The sequence below is a fragment of the Amblyomma mixtum genome, chromosome 7 (genome assembly GCF_055824585.1).
Source record: "Amblyomma mixtum isolate Tamu chromosome 7, ASM5582458v1, whole genome shotgun sequence".
Classification (NCBI taxonomy): Eukaryota; Metazoa; Arthropoda; class Arachnida; order Ixodida; family Ixodidae; genus Amblyomma; species Amblyomma mixtum.
This window is the reverse complement of record NC_143018.1, coordinates 7,722,907-7,744,974: the sequence shown is the minus strand read 5'-3', so window position 1 is coordinate 7,744,974 and position 22,068 is coordinate 7,722,907. Positions and strand designations below refer to the sequence as shown.

Sequence of the window (22,068 nt, the reverse complement as noted above, 5' to 3'; positions counted from 1 at the left end):
CGGGCCCGCGGAGCCGCGCGCGGAAGGCAAAGACTACATACGCGCGTGACGGCACAGCTAAGGGCGATCGCATGCCGCGCGGCCAACCAAAGGGTTAAATCGCGCGCAGCGCAACACAAGGGAGGATGGGGTCTACGCGGAGCACATCTTGACGACGCAGGTCGCACATCGATGGCTCATCGCGCGTCGTCACCGGCAATGGCCCGGCGATGACGGAGAACCAGCCAAATCAGGCCCTCCCGAATCCGGAGCGCGTCGGCGCCGCACAGGCGGGCTACACGACTCCAGAGGTTCGGGCCTGGACTCGAGCATACATACTAGATGCGCACGTTAAAGCACCCGCGTTCTTGGGCCCCCGCCAAAGGCCGGGGCACATGGGAGCCAAACTCTACGCTCCTTTCTGCTGCCCGAGTCGGTGGCGATCTCCCCGTTCATTTCCCACTCGAGACCTCTCGCCGAAACAACGCCGCCCAACTGTCACTCGGTGTGACCCAATGGGGAAGCGAGGTCGAAGCGGGAAGAACGGAAGGGAGGGTGATTTAGTGCGGTTCTCGGAAGAGCTTCCCTTGCAAGGGAGGACAAGCAGCGCGGCCGCCCCCATTCCGCTCGCGGACACCCCACGGGGGGTCTCTCTAACGAACGAAACGGCAGAAGCGGGCGCACACTCGGGTAGCCCAAGAAGCTCAATCCCCACAACCTCAACACGGTGCTGAACCCTCTATTTCGCGCATACCAATCATAGCAGCATGGTAAGCGGCGTGTATGGTCCCCGCTTTTGGAATAGTCATGGAAGAAATATATGGCAAGCCTTATTTGAACTTCGCACCAATTACTTGAAAACTTTGGTTTGGTTTATGGGGGTTTACTGTCCCAAAGCGACTCAGGCTATGAGGGACGCCTTAGTGAAGGGCTCCGGAAATTTCGATCACCTGGGGTTCTTTAACGTGCACTGACATCGCACACTGTACAGACGTCTAGAATTTCGCCTCCATCCAAATTCGACCGCCGCGGCTGGAATACCCATGTCTTTAAGGTCAGCAGCCGAGCATCATAACCACTGAGCCACCGCGGTGACGATTATTCAAAACGTATTCCAAGACTTGAAGAAATATTCAATTTGTTTTGAATAATTTTGAACATACACTATTTGATTCATTTGAACAATTGAATAGAAGGAAATATGACTCGGCATTTGAAATTTCTGAAAGGTTGCACATTTTTAACAGAATTGCTAGACAGGCATGTTTGTAAGGATCCAGGATGAAACACAGCGCACAACAGAAGACACACAGAGGAACGATGAAGCAACACGCAAGTGCTTTGCTGTGCAGTGTCTTGCCATGAATGCTAGCCTAAATTGCAGTAACACAGGAGATTTGAGCTAGTTGGTTCATGTTCGAAACTTTTACCACCACTGCAACAGGGGACAGAGCAACAGGGAACAAGAAGACACGGAAGGACAAGCGCTTGTCCTTCCGTCTCTTCTTGTTCCCTGTTGCAGCGCTGGTAAAAGTTTCGAATGCTAGCCTTTGATAGCACACGTCAGAAAAGCTAGCTTTTCACTAGGCATTACTGACAGACTTTGCATTTTTGCTCTTTATGATTTTAATTTTTTGCTTGAACATCGCAGTCACAAAGACGTGTGTACTCTCTGGTTATCATTACCTATGCAAGGTATTCAAAATTTGGCTTTCAAGGTATTTTTTTTTTAAGAAACGGTAAGCACACAAATGCCACTTTTGCAAATAGGTTATGCAAGCAGGTGGACACACAGTGAGAAGAGATGGCCATTGTCGACCTCATAATTAACTCGAACCTTTTAGTAATTACAATCAGTGTGCACGTCAATATTAGAAATTTAGCTACACATGCTTGTTATTTCTAGCATATGGCAAAAATTTGCATAGCAGGCCTATGTACAATTTCAAACTCTCTGATCTGATTCTCTTAAATTCAACGAACATGCTTAACAAGACAAGAAAAAAATGAACACACAGAATGGTCGAACGCTTGCAACGTCCCCTAGGGAATGGTGCAGTGGTCACATTATGCATGGAACACTTTCTGGTGGCGTCTCATACACATCGGTGAAGTTGCCTTTTCCTTCAGTGCCACTGTGTTTAAGTTTTAAGAGGTACCTATGCCCTTATGGTAAGAAAACTGGATCTCACAAGTCCCACTGGTGGCAGCACCTGCCATCGCAGGGCAGTGGCGCATCGCTTAACCGCTGCACCACTGCCCCAGGAGGGGTATGAGGACTCCCAGGGGCATATGAATGTGAAGTAGAGATGATGGCGTTGATGATAGTGAATTTGTGTGAATGAGCGCCATGGCTCAAGGTATTTTCGTTTGTTCAAGGTGGGGTCAAAGACCCATTTCCCAAGCATTTCACCCTGATTACACTGAGCACCAGGTCACGGAAAGCTTGTACCCATTGTATGACCGGTGGGCACCCGGCGACACTGGGGATCGAACCCGCCACCTCCCTTCCACATGCGAGGCAGATGCTCAGTCACTAACTAGGCCACCGCTGTGGTGAATCCAAAGTAGAGAACGACCAATTCTGCATATGTGGGCATTACCCGTTTAACACTACTGCATCATACCCTTAAGGCGTAGCTTGAGTTTCCCCTCCAGTTTCAGTGAACTAGCACTAAGGCCCCCCACTCACCGATTTCACCGATCTTTGTCTGAAGCTTGCATGCCCTTAAAAACCGAGCCTCGAACCGAAACCGTGCTAGCGCACCTAATTTACATTTGGACCAACTATGCTAAATCACCTCATTTTTTTTCCCCTTGGTTCTTTATTTTAACAGCCCATGTAGGTTGCCGTCAAGAAACTAGATTGCTCACAACCTGGTGGGCAGATTGCGATGAAATCACACAGTCACATGATCTCTTTTGGCCAATCAGCGAATTCTGTCCCGGACATCGGTGGAGTTTTAGTGTGACAACTCTGATGCTGTCGCATTAAAAGTGGCGATGCTCTGCAAGAAAAAATAGCCCATGCAGTGGTCTGAAGAAAATGTAACAGTGAAATGATTGCAAATTAGGAGTGAACACTGCAATTTACTACCCTGTAATAGCCTGCTGCATGCTAATCTCCATTACCACATCTCTCACCATGAAGTCAGAGCGTTTCTTTGCCTCTGTCACATTGCAAAGCAGCCCCCTGTGTCACTTTGTACATTAGTGCAAATGAACTCAAAGCTCGACCCAAAGCCCACTGAATGACAGTCAAACAACTGGACTGACTAGCACTGAATGACCTTTCTTGCTTTATGTACACTGATGATGGTTTATGCAGAGGCAAGGCCCTGGCGAGACTAAGGTACCCCACAGGACTCAACAGATTTTGTGTGACTCAGTGAGACTGGCTGGGCTGAAACAAGGCCTACGGACACACACACAACCAAAATTGTGGCAAGAGACGCAATGTACCGTATTGACACGATCATAAGTCAACCTATTTTTAAAATTTGAAAATCTGAAGTGGGCGGGTTGATTTACAATCGAAACCAGAACATGGCACCATAAATAAAGGTGAGACAAACGAGACATCAGGGATGATACAGCGTGGTTGCATTTTTGCTGCGCGGATCCGTCACATCGCTCTTGGTGCTGGCCTTGAGCAGCGGCTAAGCCAACACGCAGAACTGGCATCCCCTCCCCGCGCTCGGCGACTGATGGCGGCTGTTGATAAGTGGCGGCATACAGTAACGCTATCGTGTTCTACTCTTTAAAGACGATACTCAAGCACCCTCCAAGATTTTTTGTTACTTTCAACTGCGCACTCGGCGCTAAAGGGAGAGTCGATAGTTGATGGAAGGGCCGCTGTTCCAATAGTGGCGGTACTGCCACTCGGAGCGGCAGCAGTGCCAGAAGAGCCGACGACGCTCACGCGGAGTTTCTCAAGCCCTGACGCATCTGAAAACTGCCGGCCGCGTTTTGGAAGTATATTTAATGTAGTGCCTCGTCAATTGTCATTTGTGCTCCGGGTCCAGTAAGCGTCCGGTGCTTGTTCACGGCTACATTCAAGGTGGCTGTCATTCTTTCGGCCACAGAAATGAACAACTGTGCGCCGGGCCGCAAGTCGGACGTTCGCAATGGGTGATAAAGGTGTAGCAGCTGCAGCGAGGCAGAATTTTGAGCCGTGACAACCTCTAGTTGGGTGCGGGCTTTCTCTCGCATTTTTTTATTTCATTTCATTTCTTGAGAGTTTTACAATAAAAGGGCAAGACATACTCGTCAATCGAGGCCTGGCAGTACACGACTTTTCTTGACCGGTAAAAATCTTGAAAACTGAAAAGTAATGAGATGCAAAAAAGCTTAACCCCAGTTCCGTTACACTAATAACGCCCTAGAACTGAAGGGCTTGTCAGAAATCAAATCTGGAGCTGTCCAATGGGGGCGCGCTGCCCCATCACGAGAAATACTGGAACACGTGGCGACTAGCCTGCGCCCCATCTATTCCAGGGTTTCTGAGAGAGGGCATGAGGGGGCATTTAGACACCTCAGCTTCTTGTGCCTGTGTGGCAAATGGGAAGTGTTGAACATCTGTTGTTGATCTCAGTCACCATTCTTATGAATGTTCCAACCTCTTCAAAAGATTAGCTTCAGCAGACTAGAGCATAGTATACTCTACCCTTCAGTCGGACAGCAATCGGCTCAGTAATATAAGGCCACTGTACCCTCTGATACATCATCGTACAATGAGGAGTGAGGAGTGTATACGCTGCACGCGAAGAACCTCCAAGCTGGCTGCCGTGCCTAGATGCATGTGTGTGCCTCCCTGAATTTTGATGTTTTGATGGGTGGGGATGCAGTGTTGAGTTAGGGCTATGGCGGGCTCCTATTAAGCAGCCCGGTAACTTTAGACGCGAACCAGTCTGATTGAAGTTTTCCCCCTTTTTTACGGAAGTTCTTTCATGCAATAAAGAAAAAAAAAGTACAATAGCAAACTTGTACCTGCTGTCGGCACGGGAGGTGGCAGGATGCAATCCACCACCGGAACTGTTGCGGCCCAGGTTGACCAACCCCGCAAGTGGGATGTAGGGCAACGCAAAATATATACAATATAAAGGTTTGCGGCTCCCGCCACCATCGTCTGAGGAGCGAATGCCAGCGAGAGGGAGCGTTCCGAAAGCCGGTGAGTCTGGATGCGTTGAGACAAGCACGGCGCATCCAGCCACTAGGCAGCTCGGATCGCTCCGCAGCAGATGTCGCGAAAAGGCTACTGGAATAGTCTAATACGCGGTTTCTGATCTGGACCATCGCAGAGGAAAAGTCAGGCAACCAGGCTGACCACAGACCCCTGCCGAGACTCTGCCAAGATGGTTAGCAACGCTAAGCTTCCGGTGGTTCTAGACTCCTCTCCACTCCCACTCGGAGTGACATGCTACCGGTATGCTAGCGTGAGCGCCCTGCACGGCTCACAGATGGAGCCAAGAATAAGAAGGGGCTGGGATCTCCCAGGCTGAGGTATGTGACATGAAGGGACCACTCCCGCATGGTTGTACCACGGCATATCCATGGGAAGGCTCAACGCAATGTTTATTTATTGCAGGAGGGCTGTCTGATCGTTGCTAAATTATCAATGCAAAAAGCATTAGATGGAAAGAAAGAAGTAGAGAAAGAAGTAGAACACTCGAGGAAGAAGTAGAACATGTGCACCAGAATCGCTCCTCGCTGGAACCCGGTGCAACTGCATCCTCTCCTTGTAGGAGCTGTGAGAGTAGCAGGACTAACAATGGCAAGACATATTCATGCTTGACTGAATTTTCTGTTTGCGTGGCGTCCATTCCTGCTTTTTATCCAATTCAAACTGTTCCTGACCTTGGCTGGAAGCTCTTTTTAAGCTGTACTCACGGGCCATACATCCACCCCCATACTAAAGCTATCGCACATCACCTGAAGGTAATGTGACGACTTTGAAAGCCGATGCGATGACGTAACCCTCCGACGCAGGACTATCTGTCTGTCTGGCCGTCCAGAACGGCATATTCATATGTAGGAAACTGCTGTGTCGGGTTAGACAGTTGTCTAGATATTCCCGCAGTAACCTAGAATCTGCCCTTTGGCGAAGGCGAAAAACTTAGAGGGGACACTGATCATCATCATCATCAGCCTGCCCATGCCCATTGCAGGGCAAAGAACTCTCCTATGTCTCTTCAATTAGCCCTGTCCCTTGCCAGTTGCAGCCACCGTATCCCCGCAAACTTCTTAATCTCATCCGCCCACCTAACTTTCTGCCGCCCCCTGTTATGCTTGCCTTCTCCTGGAATCCCCTCTGTACCCTCAAGGACCAGTGGTTATCTTGCCTTCACATTACACATGCCCTGCCCAAGCCCATTTCTTCCTGCTGATTTCGACTAGGATGTCGTTAACCCGCGTTTGTTTCCTCACCCACCCTGCCTGCTTCCTATCTCTTAGCGTTACACCTATCATTTTTTTTTTCCATAGCTCGCTGCGTTGTCCTTAACTTATGCTAAACCCTCTTTGTTAGCCTCCACGTTTCTGCCCCATAGGTGAGTACCGGTAAGATATAGCTGTTGTATACTTTTCTCTTCAGGGATATTGGTAAAGTGCCATTCAGGATCTGAGAGAACTTGCCATATGCGCTCCACCCCATTCCACCCTAGGTAGATATATTCCCTTACTATTTCCAGCACCTCGCTACCAATTGCGAACTGCTGTTCCCTTACTAGACTGTTGAACATTACTTTGGTTTTCTGTATGTTAATTTTTAGACCTACCGTTCTGATCATGCTGTGATCATGCTTTGCAGCTCATGTCCTGAGTGACTTAGCAAGGCAATTTCATCAGCAAAACGCAGAATACTTAGGTATCCTCCATTAACTCTTATCCCCAACTGTTCCCAATTCAGGCCTGAGAATACCTCCTGTAAACAGGCGGTGAATAACATTGGCGAGATCGTGTCTCCCTACCCGACACCCTTCACTCAATACATTCACTCAATGAATGGAACATGCTTGAAACAAGGTTTCCATAACAACTGCAATGAAAGAGAGTACTGGGTGACTTCTCACTTCTTCCATTCCAGGCTAGAAAGATGGGACATCAAAATCTTCACCTTGTTCGTCTTGCTTAGAAAGAAATGGCGTGAGGTCTCTGTCACTGGATTTCAGTTGTCGAGCAGTTTTCAGGAACACTTGCCACTCAACACCTAGGACTGGTGACTCTTGACTAAGTCTAGGCAAGCTTCCAAACTCCAACCTTTTTTCTTGGCAGAAATCTGACTTGCAGCCGATCCTCCCTTTGCTAATGTTGGCTCGAGCGGTTCAGGTCTCCATTATAATCAGTGATTTTTTTTGCGGTATCACTGGAAACAAGAGGTCTTAATCACTGTGTCTGGACGAATCAGTGATTGGTATCTTTGCCAAGCAGCACGGCACATCGTCATGGTGTCATATGTATTGTCACTCCTTTCTGACCAATTAGAGTGGCACGTTGTCATGATGTCATGCATGATGCCACTCTGTTCTGGCCAATCAGTGCACCTACTGAGTTATGCAAACAATACTGATACCACACAAATGGGAAACATGTTCGTAAGAGTTGGTGTAACAAATGAATGCTGCATCAGCTGTGCCCCTCACCTGGTTGGTCTTAGCAGGCGCCTTGCCTGCGTCTCGGACAGAGCCCGAGCGCGCATGGGAGGGGATGGTGCACGCCGAAGCTTCAGAGAGGGGGCCCGTGCAAGCAGTGCCGCTGGCGGCGATGCCCTGAGACGTTCGACGAGTTCATAGGCCGAAGGCGACCGTGCCAGCAGCGGGGGCTCGAACACGGCTCCCTCGGGACGACGGCTGCGCAGCCCTTGACGGCTGTCCAGCACTCGTTCAGACTTGACGTACTGCGCCTTGGTCTCCTCCAGACGCTCCACCGCGCTGCGGCGCTGCTCGCCTGCGGCAACCACCAACACACCCAGTGAGGCACTTAGTTCAGCTGTGCCAGCTGCAAAGCTAGGGGCAGCTCTATCAGCAATGAAAATGAACTTGCACGCGGGCATCGACAGAGAAACAGAGGCAATAGCCCTCACGTGCTTCGCTTAGGCCTCAGTCACTGACAGCGCCCTTGTCAAGATGGTGAATGAAGTGAGGCTTCCCCCCCCCCCCCCCCCCCCCCTTCCCCCTATTCAAGTTTGCCCCTTAGAAGAACCATCTTTCTTCCTCCCTCCTATTGTTGCTTAGCAGCTTGTAATACTGTTAGAGTTGTCATGGGCTAACATGCAGTTTCCTGCCATTGTGACTAGCCAAAGCGGAGCCATTGTGTTGACATGTGTAGACCATGTGTGGACCCACATGGCTGTCCTCATAGCCCCAACTGCATGCCAAGGTGGTGACAGCATCCTCTTTGCAAGTGTACTTGCCTCCTATCACTAGGGTCTGGTGCAGTGATCACCAGCAGCGGCAACGGTGTGACTGTGCACGGGTGTGATCTTTACAGGACAATCCCTTATCAGCCAGCCTAGCCTCCCTATCTCTAGGGATTTTCCGGGACTCTGGGAAATGCTGCCTCTTTGAAAGGCCAGCAATTGGTGCAAAAACAAGGACTCTCATTTGAGGTCGCTGCTTTGTCTATGTGCTCTAGCTATGCTTTCTTGTAAAAAGCCTTCCTGACCATATAAATTATGTACTGAACAGTTCTTCCCTCCTCCTAACAAGGCCTTGCAGTGTCCCTAATGGCCCTACCTCTTCGTAATCCTTATTTTTTTTTTTCCCCAACTCTTAGACCTTTTCACCCTTGTGCGACCATAGTATATATATTTGAAAGGGGCTCTGAAAGGAGCTGTAACAAAGTTGCGGTACGCCTAGGATGTTAAGGGATGCCGCTTCACAAATATCATCCAGCAAAAATTAAAATGTGTTTTATGGAAGCTCAGTTATCTGCAGTCAAAATTTGAATTTCCGAGTCTTCGCGTCCTGCCCCTATCCTTTCTTACTATCCCTCCCCCCTTTCTTTCCTTCTCCCTGTCCTTTTATTCCCACTAGCCGCAGCTCAGGTGCTTCAGGCTTGGATGGCAGATGTTGCGGCTAGCAACACCTTTTTCCCTTAATATTTTATTTTCTTATTACCAATAAATAGCCACTAACAATAACTTCGTGCCTTTCTCTGTCTTCTCATCACTTTTTGCACACTGAAATGTCGGTGCTCCTCCGCTGGCTGGCAACACGTGCGGGAACCCACGGGGGGGAGGCAGAGCTTCCCGACCTGCTTGAGTGGCCGTGGCCATGGTAGTTGAGTGATGTCCAGAAGAGCTGGCATGGAGGACTAATGATACCTCTCTGCTGCTGACGTAACGAGTGCTGCATGACATGTGCGCAAATTTTTAAAAACGTATTGTAAATTAACGGCTCGCTTTTGAGGTCTTGTGCACGGCATGAACGCTTGGTGGCCTGTACTCTACATAAAGCAAGCATTATATAGCCAACTTCGAACACCCTTTTCAGGGACCCTTTAAGTGTGCCTCGAATAATCTCTCATTGTGAGACCACGCCATTCCCATGCTGTCTGTCTTGTGATGGTATATAAATGGTGCAACTCATCTTGTTGAATTTGACATGCTGCTCTACTTCTGCACAAATGTTGCATCTAGAACATAGTAGCCGCGGCGGGGTGTCACTCTGTTTACAGGGCAGTGAGTTATAATAATAATAATAATAATAATAATAATAATAATAATAATAATAATAATAATACTTTATTTCCACCAAATCAAATACAATTTGATGGAGGAGGGGAGAAAAAAAAGCGGCTATCCGCTTGACGGAGTTCTCCTCTCCTGTTCAGACGGCAGTGACAGAAAACGAGGAACTAAATTGACCATCAAGTCATACATGAATAAAAAAATCAATATAAGCAATGTCTATAACCGAATAGAATACGCAGAAATCAACAAGGGGTATCAGCAACGAATAAGTTAATTGAGAGCTCCACACAAGGGTGATGCAGACGGGACAGTGGGCATCAGATTTGTATGCAGTACTCAAGTGGTGCAATGCTCTGCAAACAGGGTGACATCTAGCCACAGCTGCTAGGTTCTACAGGCAACGCTTGCACAAAAGTAAAGTCTGAACATACAGCGTTGAACCCATCATCTGCTCTCCAATTGTGCTTTCTGCAGCTTGCTGCTCAGTGCTTGAGCATTCCACCCAAGTATGCCTCAGCTTTCCAATGCCACACCTATCACTCCTAACTGTGCACCCACCAGCCTCTTTTAAGAGGGGATGCGGCAATTAACTATTTCCGTGAATTATGCACGACATGCAACCAATTTTGGCACAGGTATGTAACTTCTTATGCTAATTACAGAGTTACATTTCACTTTAAACTAGCTGGTACATCTACTGAGCAAACACAATTAACACCCTTGTAAAGTTATCCCCACGGTGTTATATAATTAAGACGAAAGAGCGCAGGTTTTTTACACCAGCATGCCCACAAAGCCCTGTTCCGTGTAATTAAGCTATTAGTTCTTTTTTAGATGCTCAGTAATCATGGTGAGGATTTATTGATGGGTCACGGCGACCAACGCAGGCAGCGGTCAGGTCGCAGCAGGATAGGACAGCCAGCCGGAGGCAGCAGGCTTCAGCCTGAGACTCGCACTCTAGCCACCAGTGATGACGATGAAGCGCAGCAGTGCTGATTCGCCCTCATCTTCTTCGTACAACAAAAATAAAAGTTAAGCTCCTGCATGCATATTTACATGAAAATATTCCTAAAAAAAAATAACGTTTCAGGATTCATGCGCAAAATACAATCATTGTCATCATTCATTATGAAATGCCAAAGAGATGAGTGACTGCAACTGCAGAAAAAAATGTAAGTTGGGAAAATCAACATCAAAGTTTGCTCCCTTGTTTCCCTCGTTCATCTCCTCACATGCTTTTGCTTTTTGTCGAAGAAGTGTGGCATTGCAACCAATGGAAACTCTGATTTCATCTCTCCCCTTTATGAGATACTAAGATGGCTGTGCTCACTCGGTGAAACTCGCGGAATTCATGATGCACCAGGACCATCAGAAACACGATTCATTCAAATTTTTAATGACCTCACATCAAACAAAATGTTCTTTTCTAAATTTTGCCTGCATATTTCAGTATAATCTTTTGTCATGAGAAAAATGATGACTGAGGGTTACGGAAAAAAATTTAGGAATCGACTCTAATTAGACAATTTTAGCACGGTGTAGAGTTAACTGGAGATTTCACACGCAAAGCTATTACAGCAATGGTGAGACACAGCTTTGTCCCGTACTCTTCGTTTACACTGAGAGAAGCAATGAAGAGGCTATAATACGTAACACTTTTAAAACACCTTAAGCAACACTTTTTAAAGGAAAACACACAAACCACTTCACAACACATAAGTTGTATTTTACCAATGCACTGTAACATGGTGGGATACATTGATAACAGCAAAGTGCCATCACAGACTGTTACTTCATCTTGGTTTAGGCAATGCTCAATGCCAAATTAAAATTACAAAGCTTCACTTAATTGGCATTAGAACGCTCTATTCGAGTAATATCAGACAAGATGTTTCTTTTTTCATTTCCAAATTAATTTTGTAACATGTTTTAGTCAGTTGTAAGTCCCTTTAAAGGCAAGCCAGGCTAGTTGTAAGTCCCTTTAAAGGCAAGCCAGGCTTTCACTATTCAGCGTAGTGACTTGGAATATGTATGTGTGAATGTATGTGGGGTTTAACGTCCTGAAGCTGCACATAAGGGCAATGAAAGATTGGCATTTCCCTTCCACTAAGTGCGGCTGCCGAAGCCGGGTATTGATCCCGCGTGCTCGGGCGTAGCAGCCAAACATTAATTGTCACTGCAGCAGGTGAATGGCCTGAATAAAACATATCGAAGTCAGACGCTTGATGTGACTGTATGACATGCTTTTACAGCCATGGTGGTAACTCTCCACCAGATGGCTGTTGTTTTTCTGCCAAATGCTAATACTTTTTAAAGCATAATGTTCACATTGTCTTGAGGGAGGCAATTTAAAAACATTTCTGAGTAAACTTCCAGACACAGATGTCTTGAAGACATTTCAATAAAGCACAAGATGTGTAGTCCTTCGTAAGCATTCATCCAGCAAGGTAACTTTAGCAAAGGGTCAAGCAGTCATAACCAGAATGGTTTGCATGGTGCCCTTATGGGCGAATGCAGCGTTTTAACACGAGTTATGAAACGCTACACCAAAACCGCAGACAACTATTCATATCCCCTTTGTACCGGGCTGTGGTGAGTGCCGCCTTGCCTTGTAATTAAAGTGGTTAACAGCTGTGTTTCGTACTCCGAGCACATCCGCTTCCTTGTCCCTGATGTTGCCTGCACAGCCAGCCGTAAGCTTTCTAGTCCTTTTCCACCGAAGGCGCAGCCAGTGAGATCTAGTGCGGGTGCCTAGTCCTGCGCAGTTCATTCTTCAACCATGGGTTGGGTGACAATCTGCAATTTTATCTGTGGCACCGACTACACATTTGTACAGTCACTTTGGAAGAATCAGCGTGCTGGATTTAGAAACTGGATTTTAAACTAGGATTTAGAAGTAAGAAACGCAGACGGAGGAGGTTCGCGCATACCATCTGGAGTACACATATAATGCAGCCACTAAAAATGTTGTGCCCGATCCCATAGCAAGGCTCGCGTGCCGCGGATGAGGCCTTCGCGGCGGTGAGGCGCATCACGTGCGTTCGCGGTCTTCAGAGAAGAATATTCTCGGCCCGCCCACATGCCGGAGTCATTTGGTGCGCAAAAGCGAGCAAGATGACCCAGGCATGCCTCGTTAGCTTCGCTCCTGGGCTGCACGGCCTAGTTCGCGCAAGTGTCTGGCACGCGACGCGCGTGTGCAGCCACGGAAAAGGCAACCAGCACCGTCACCACCATCGCCATCAAAGCCGTCGATCGGCGCTTACACCCCTCCGCAAACCTATCGGCGCGCGGGTGTGCGCAAGGCAGCGCAAGTCGGCGCCGGCGAAAAGCGCGTTTTCCGTCTCGTTCCGAGGCTTCGAGCAGCCGATCATCTGTCTGGCCAGTGACTCGAGCGCGCAGCGCTACGCTAGCAGACGGTTTTTTCCCGGCAGACGAAGAAAAAAAAAAAAAAAAAAGTCCTGTCACCGAACTCGCTGATCTCGAGAATGCGCGATCGCCTGCCGTCGCTGACTGCACGTTTCTTTGTAGCGCACAATGAACACACATCTCGCTGGTTTACGACCGTTTTGTATTCTTTTTTTTTTTCCTCCCACCCCTGCCTCCCTCCTCAACTCATGCCGTTCTAGCCGAGAGAACCGACGGAGGATATGCGGCGGCGAGCAGAGCGATGTTGGCGCAGCCGTCGCTTCGCTCCGGTCCAGCGCCCGCTTCGGCCCCAAAAAGAAAGACAGCAGTGAGGGGAGTCACAGTGCTGCCGGACGCTCGGCACTCCGGGAAACGTCAAAGGAAAAATAATAAAAAAAATATGAGAAGAAAGAATGAAGGCACACACACACACCATTTGCACAATGAGGAGCGCCGCCAATCGCGTGCAGCTGTTGCGCCTTGAAGCGGACGCGGCAAACGGCAGCCAACGCGTTTGCAACGCTGGAACTAACTCCCCACTAAAACCGTGCAGTATTGTAGGAGGGGAAGCAGGCGTCCGCGAGTCGCAAATCCTAGCGTAGTACGCGCGCCAGTTAGCGTCGTCTGCTCTCCATGACGGCAACGAACGCCGCTGCCGCAAGGGGGCAGCTGGAGACTAACCGCCGCGGCCCTAAGGGAAGGGCAATAAAATCCATACAGTCTATCAGCATCATCATCATCTGACTCGCGTGGAGGACGGAATATTATTTTCGAACTTATCGGGCGCAAAAAAAGGCTGCAGCTTTGGCGTTGTCGACTTGGCAGCATGTTTCACTGCGCGCCTAGCGAGAGCCTCATTGAGCGTCATGGGTTCCGTAGCCCTGCACGGTTTTGCGAGAAAAAGAAGTACAAAATAAATAATGGGAACAGCAGCAGCTGCAGCGACGACAATGGATAACTACCGCGCCCGTGGCACGCGGATACGCTCCCTCTCCCCCTCGTAAAATTTGCGAGCTTTCGTCCGGCGGCGACTCAAAAGGGCGGCCGTGACGACTGTTTTTCATTCAGGCGGACACAAACGCGTGGCGACAAGTGCGACCGGCTAATCGGATTCGGGGACTCCACGCGTGGCGCTGGCTTGTCTCGCCGGTGACCCGTCGTCCTCCTGCCTTTCTTTGCCCGTACACTGTACTGCAGGTGGATACCGTTTTCGACACGCCTGTCTCCCTGTTGTGTGTTGCCTATCTTTTTTTCGGATAAACGTAACGGGATTCATGCTTAGGCAGGCAGTGAATGTGCCACAGGAAAAGGTGTAACGACTACCTTTACTATTCGACATTTTTCGAGCTCAGTTTCGTTAGCTCAGTGCTGAGCCAATTCATCACTCTAGAGCTAGCAATGAAGAGCTGTAGTGCCATACAGTCCAGCAGACAACAAAGCTCAAAACACTGGGTGCAGTAAGCTGTTAACAGTCAGTTGTCCTATATGTGCCAAAGAAGAGTATGCATTATTACAGCCCAGATAAGAGGCGACCCGACTTGTTTTAATGCTTTTTTCCAACACCTCTTCCCTGCCAAAGTTCCCTTTGCCCAACACGCTGACCTTTTCATCAGCGTTGACCCAAGGTGGCATAATGCACAGAAGAACCACTTACGAAGTATTACTGACGGATGCTAACAATAGTTTAGTACACCAAATCACAAATACCAAAGTCCTAAGTTGAAAGAGATTACTCCCTCTTTTAAATTTTTGACATTTTCTTTCTATGGAAACTAGGGCTTTTCTAAACGCGTGGGAATGGTGAACAGGCTTTACTCAGTAACAGCTCAACTGATCTTAATGAAACTGGTTGCATTTGGGAGAAAACAAACTGAAGCACAGTTTTGAATCAGGCCATCAGTTTTTGTTCCAAGAAATGCCAAATCTGAAAATCCTGCAATTTTAAAGCTTTCATATGAATCTATACTGTGCGATTATTTCATTAGTAAGGCTTCAAGCCCAAGTAATTACTCCCTTATTACAAATCTACTCCACCTTGGGGGATTCCCCTAAACATTTGACCAACCCAGTTCCCACTTCGAGTTATTGATCAATTTGCTCTCGCCCTACCATAAGCTTGCCGTCCTGGTTAGCTCAATTGGTAGAGCGACTGCTCCGGTGAAGCGGTGGTCCTGGGTTCGAACCCCGGACCAGGACGAATTTTTCTTTAACTATGAAGTTTCTGAGAAAGCTGTACAGGGTGTTTTTTTTTAGAAGGTCCAAAATTTTTAAAAAAAGGTAAACTGCTTTAGATTTATTTTAGCACTGGGGCTATACTGGAGGCTACGGCGGGCGCCGGGCAAGAGGAAAACTGTTTTAATTAGTTCGCTTATTAACTAAATAAGTTAATTAACTTTTCTAATTTTTGTTTTAAGGGATATGTTGTATTCGCAGAATTGGAGATCGTCCTCTAAACAGTCCAACCAAGAAAAAACAATTTTAATTAAAAATTTTTCACGCACGTTACGAGGCGTGAAAAAGTCACCCTGGTAGGCATCTTCACACCGTAACGCAGCGGCGGGAGCGCCTCTGACGTAGTTCACTCCGCCCTGCGCTTTGCGTCAAGCGTCCCGGACTGGCGGCCTGCGCTATCGCTGCTTATCTCGCTTCGCTCCGCGGCCTCACGGAATGCCGCGCTGGAACAAAAACGCATTGACAGATAGTGCAGGGCGGAGCGAGCGCTCACAGACGCTGTGTTACAGTGTGAAGCTGCCTACCAGGGAGACTTTTTCTCGCTTCGTTACGCGCGAAAAAAATTTTTTCATGAAAAACTTCTTTCTTGGCTGGACTGTTTGGAAGATTATCTCCAATTCTGCTAATACAACATATCCCCTAAAATAAAAATTCTAAAATTTAATTAACGTAATCAGTTAATCAGCGAACTAATTAAAGTAGTTTGCCTCTCACCTGGTGTCCGCCGTAGCCCTCAGTATAGCCCCAGGGTTAAAATAAATCTAAAGGAATTTACCTTTCTTTAAAAATTTTGGACCTTCTAAAAAAAAACACCCTGTATAGCTTTCCTTTGTAGCCGTATGGCTGCGCTCGGGTGGATGCCAACGAGTAATTACTCCCTTATTACAAATCTACTCCACCTTGGGGAATTCCCCTAAACATTTGACCAATACCTTGTACTTGTTTTTCGAATGGTGCCATGTTTGCATTTGCTGCGATGCCTGGCTTATAGCGCAGTGTTAGCAAGAGAGCAAAGCCTTAGGTGGAACAAAGGACTACAACTACACTACGCTAGTCAGAAGATAGATGACACCCGCAGTAATCAGTGCCACACTCTCCTACGCTGTTCTGGGCAAGCCTCTTCAGGTACAAAGCTTCAGTGTTTGTTTTATATTAACTATGGACATCAAAGATTAAGCTGTCAGATAGCAGATTTATTAAACAACTATCCCGTCATTCATGACCTATTAACCGAAAATCTTTCATTAAGCAGGTTTAAGAAAACATTGAAGGGATTATTCTTAAAGGAAGACTAGTGTGGCCGCTGCGGTGGCTCAGTGGCTATGGTGCTCGGCTGCTGGCCCGAAAGACGCGGGTTCGATCCCGGCTGCGGCGGCTGAATTTCTTTGGAGGAGAAATTCGAGGCCCGTGTACTGTGCGATGTCAGTGCACGTTAAAGAACCCCAGGTGGTCGAAATTTCCGGAGCCCTCCACTACGGCGTCTCTCATAGCCTTAGTCACTTTGGGACGTTAAACCCCATAAACCAACCAACCAAGACTAGTGTGTTATGTTTTCATGTTTTTCTTCTTGTTTTCAATTTTATGTTTCATGTGCTTCAAGTTCGATAGTTTCCATGTATTTTATGTTTGGAAGTGTTTTGTTAACATGTACTGCTAGTAGAAGCTGCTGCACTTATTCTTGTACTCCGTTCCTGTACATATTCTTGCACTGTAAAAAAAAAATATAAGAGGGTTGGGGGATACAGTTTCATCTAAGACATTTCTCTGCATGCAAACTCTGTTGTAAACTCTGCATGAGTGTCAAACCGCTGCTTGCCACAGGGTGGCGTGACCTCGTCAGGCACTTTTCCGCCTTTTGTCACGTCCTCCAAGACAATAGTTTTGTATTATTGTCTTGAATAAAAAATGATTGATTGATTGATTTCAATGCTCAGGTTCCTGCAGCTTCTATAAGACCATACAGGCAGAAATGACTTGGGAGTTGGGTGCTGAGGTATGACATGATGATGATGATAATGCTGCAGCAATCAAGAGAAGCGGGGCAGAAATTCCAGCAAGAAGTACTTTTGTATTTTTCTACACAACTCCAGACATACAACTTGAGTGGCAAAGTTTGAGCGTCTAGTAACATGGAAGCAACAACAATTAGTAATGTATACTTAAGTAAAAGTGCTTGAATTGACACCAAAAGAAGACAGGTTTACACTGTGCTGGTTCTTGGTCATTTGTGAAGTCCAGGGAAATTAATGTTATGTGTACTTCACTATTTTCTCAGAAACCAATGCGCTCAGGTACAGTTCTCGTATGTGTACTATTTCGGACTGGAATTTACTTCCGAAACAGATATTTGATGCCAGTGAATTTATTACACGCTATAAATGTACCTTTTATATTGACACGTTTCCTTCTGTAATTTTATGCGTCCCCAACGTGCGGCTGCTTCTGTACCTGATTGAAATGGATTCTGTACTTTGTTCTTTTCCACTCCCGCCAGGGCTTACAATAAGGTCCGCAGTATTGTGAAATAAATAAATAAATAAATAAAATAGCACTTGGAATGGCACTGAAAGATGACAGATACGCAGCCGGAGGGCGCTTACTCACGCTGTGCTGTCTTTTGACCACATGTGAACAGCAAACCTTGGTGCAGCTGTCACGCCTCACCCATCTTCCCGCCGCCGCCGCCTCTCCCCCTCATGATGATGATTACTTGCCAATACGCTAGCGCCCTCTCGTTGCATCACCCGGAACTAGTCCCTCCACCGCCACACTGTCCTAACACAGCGATCACTCACCAGGGGTCTGCTGCTCGGGTGTGACATGGCTGTGTGGCCTGGGTGGTCGTGTCTGCTGCCCCCCAGCACCAAGCTCAGCCTGGGCGGAGAGTCGTCGAGTGCGTGGCTGCAGCGGTGTCGGGCAGCAGGCGTGCACCGAAGCCGCCATCACAGAAGACCACGGCGCACACGCGCTCGCTGCTGCTGCTGCCCCCCTGCTGCCTGCCAAGGGATATCCCTGGATCCTGCATCAACCATTGCAGTTCATTTCAATTCAGTTCATTTCAATTGTTCCTCTGCTACTGGTCGCTGCTCTTGGCGATGTAGGTTGCAGGGGATGACGTTAACACTACTAAGAGCAGAAACAAGCCCAAAATGCCACTTACTTCCACAAACAAACCCCATGACCATGCCTCACTGTTCGACCGACCGGTGCCAGTGGTGACAAATGACAAAGCACAATGAATTTGCACGCCTGACGAGCTATATTTGAGCTAATCCCATCCCGGGATAGAGACTGGGGCATTGCAGTGCGATGAATTGGAACACAAACCAATTCATCGCACTGCTGAAGTGGATGCTGAGGCAATAGGGTGGATAACTGTGGTGTCACGACCAGTCTGGTCGTGTGTGTGACTGTTGTATGCCTCCTGACCTCTCGATGCTTTCGTCATTGCCATCACGACCAAATGAAAACAAACAAATTGTCGTAAATTATGGCGTCTTTTCTCAATACAAATGGTCCAGAAATCCAGTCGTAAGCATCAAGATTTCTTCCTGCGGTGTATGTGGGGTTCAGTGAAATGCAATGCGTTGAAGGACAGGAAATGCAGACTGTCATGTTCGGAGTACCTGTACCTTGAGGGTGCTGAAAACATTTAGCCAGCTGTGTGCCCACAAATAAACAATAAACCTACCCAATACTCACAGCAATGCTCCCAGGAAAGACATTGGTCATATCATAGTATACAGTTAGCTAATGACACTTGTAGCTCATTATGAGAGCACCAGTCCATTAGTCTGCCTATGTGGTGAATGTTGAAGTGTGTGTGATTCTGGCACTATCATATACATCCTGAATCGTTACCAGACAAGTTAACCTAACTCCAGCCAAAGAACCTGCAATGTGAATTGCATGTATGCATGCTCTTGGCACTACCTGGTAAGACCTTGACATTGAAGAATGGGACAATGTAGCTGACAAGTGTACACCCAAATATGTTTGAATTGTACATCTCAAATATGCAAGGCTAGTTAGGCTAGCTATATACCACATTAATAAAATTAGTGTCTTCTTGATGCATTTCGCAGAATAGAAGCGTCCTTGGAACGCCAACCAGCTAGTGCTTCCAAAAAAACAAGAAAACACTGACCATGAACATAAATGTAACCAAAAACCAACTTTGCTGATGGGTCATGATCATTCAGTTTGTTCAGTGAATTTATTTCTTCCTGTTCTGCTGAGGCATGGGCTATACAACTTTTCAAAAAACACACGACACAACATAGAGACAAACTGCTGTTTCCTGAAGTCAACAAAGCCCGAAGTAAGAGCTCTTCGGGCAAGGAAGAACGCTTCACACACAATAAACATTTCATCGCCTCACAAGTGCAAATAAGCAACATTCACAAAGACAACCTTCCAAATTATTCCGTTAGCATTCCCCATCTGGTCTCTGGTGCAGCATGGCAACTTTACAGTTCCTTTCACTGCAGGGAAGATTCAACAGCGGGCCAGGGGAAGCTTGCAACCACTACAGAATATGCACTTACAGCATATTGAAAGGTACAGGGGCATGCTTAGCACAGCATGCAAAACATGTGGATTCCAAGGGAAGGCAAGCGTAGCAGGGGGCAGCAGAAAGTTAGGTGGGTGGATGAGATTAGGAAGTTTGCGGGAATACGGTGGTCGCAACTGACGAAGGACAGGGTTAATTGGAGAGACATGGGAGAGGCCTTTGCCCTGCAGTGGGCGTAGTCAAGCTGATGATGATGATGACTTTCAGTGATGCATCAAACTCTACATGTAGAGATAGAAGCCGCACAGGATGATAACTGATCAGAAGGAACACACAAGCAGGAAAACAAAGCAGTCTTTGGGATGTTTCAAGCATGTGCTGAACTGTGTTAAACTGAATGACACCTGGATGAAAAAAAAAAAAAAAAACTTTCCCATCACACATGCATGCTTACATCATAACACATCTGCATCCAATTTTGACAGCAGAGAGCGAGCACTCCGGAGTCCTTGCCGGTTCCAGTGCTAGCCCAGTGTCTGCCATGTACACATTTGGTTTAGTTTCAATGCTGACTGGAAGGAGATATCCATTTGGGTGCCCAAAAAACTCCATATACTGTATAAATGCTGTATGCACATATGAATAGGAGAAATTATACTCAATTATAAACTTTGGCCCTCTAGGAGTCTAATGATATATGCCTAAATGTGTACAGCTGTTTTTCCAAATGCCTCTGAAAGTAAAACCGGAGTCCTGGTAAATTTAGCTGATTAAAAGGTGCATTTCAAAACAATAAGTACAGAGTGGCAAAAAAAGTATGAAACATACAGAAGGCAAGAAGGTAGGTAGCCGTCAAGGCTACTGGCCTGTACTTTTTTTTTTTTAATTTCACACTACTCTTTTGGTTCATAACACCATGAGAAAACATTGAGGACGTCAGCAAAATAAGCCACATGCCACTTTTTAAAAAATTTTTGCCACACTTTTAAAACATTTACGTACATGGATTTCTCATGTCTGTAAATAGCAAGGCTGAGAAGCCCAAGCTGCTAAATAAAAAAACGAAGCGTTACAAGTGCTGCAGTTGAAGCTCCTTCGATGTGTAAGTGCACAGCGTTTTGCGTCGTAAAAACGGCGAGCTCATTAGGTCATCGCCCACTTTTCCCGCGCTAAATCGTCGATAGATGTCGGTACGTCACCAATTAAAATGCACGGCTAAACTGCATCGGTGGAGAACGTAGCTGAATAAAGTGGTCGCGACAAGAACTCCGCATTGTGGACGGCGCAGAATACGTGGAAAGATAGCTTCAGTCATGCACTCACCGGCAAATAAAACAGCGATGCGGTACACCAGTCACACGCGTGCGTGTCCGACACAAACACCAGTGGAAGTCAGCTTGCTATCGCAGCAACATTTTCCGAAGCCAATCTCTCTCCCCGAAATCAACTCTCCTATCAGCGACAACTTTCCCCTGACAGATCCGGCGCGGAAGTCAACTCCGTTATCGCTCTGCAGTTTCTCCGAGAGTCGGGGTTTGCTGTTCGTACGCCAGGGAGAGGGCAACAGCCTGTGTGGCGATGCAGCATGCAGCCGCTGTTTGGACAGATGCGGGCTTGAAGCGAGTGATGGCGAATAGACATTTCTGGCCGCCCGCCAAGCTAGCTTCGTGAAGCACGATGTCATCAGCTGGGCAAGAGTTCCCAAGAAAACACGACGCTAAGGCTACGGGAGGAGGCAGCTGAGCCGTCCAGCCAAGGCCGCGCGGCTACACGACGAGCTACAGCTGTCCGCAATCGATTAAGCTAACAGGCGAGGATCATGCGTGGTCGATGGCTGCGAAGACGGCTAAATCAAAATTTTCATTTATAACCGACCACCGTTGATGCTAGCGGTGGCGGAGGGCCGCAGCATATCGGCGGACGGATGTAACGTGGAAGGGGCAGCTGCTTCTGCATCTTACCCTGACGTGACCGGTGATGTCCCGAGCGCGGAGGCTTCGAATCCATCACTCAAGGCTGCTCCACCCGGCTTGTTCCACTGCACAAGTTTGCATCTGAAGCGCTCGCTGCTTCCGTTCGGCGGCAGAAATGACAAGGTTGAAGCCCACGGTGAGCACCAACCTCTCCAGCGGCGAACTAAATGCTTACAGTCGTAGCAACATGCAACAACTCATAGCGGACGCTTGACAGTCCGCTCACTCTCCTCTGCTGGCTGCTCCGCCATAGAACGGAAGTGAGGCGTGTCACA

At 47.5% G+C, this 22,068-nt stretch overlaps 1 protein-coding gene across 2 annotated transcripts in view; it reads right to left on the bottom strand.

Annotated features, from left to right (window-relative positions):
• Positions 1-22,048, bottom strand: part of LOC149334880 (protein FAM110B) — a 30,863-nt gene extending 8,815 nt beyond the window's left edge. Inside the window, exons 1-4 of one of the 2 annotated variants that reach the window (XM_089551515.1) lie at positions 21,969-22,048; positions 21,782-21,858; positions 18,103-18,326; positions 7,620-7,923 (exon numbers count right to left, since the gene is read on the bottom strand). In XM_089551515.1, coding sequence (XP_089407641.1) covers positions 7,620-7,923; positions 18,103-18,250 — 452 coding nt within the window. In that variant the 5' untranslated portion in view covers positions 18,251-18,326; positions 21,782-21,858; positions 21,969-22,048. Of the gene's footprint in view, positions 1-7,619; positions 7,924-18,102; positions 18,327-21,143; positions 21,527-21,781; positions 21,859-21,968 lie in introns of those variants that run through there. The other variant, XM_089551516.1, reaches the window with a different exon arrangement.
• Positions 22,049-22,068: the final 20 nt, after the last annotated feature.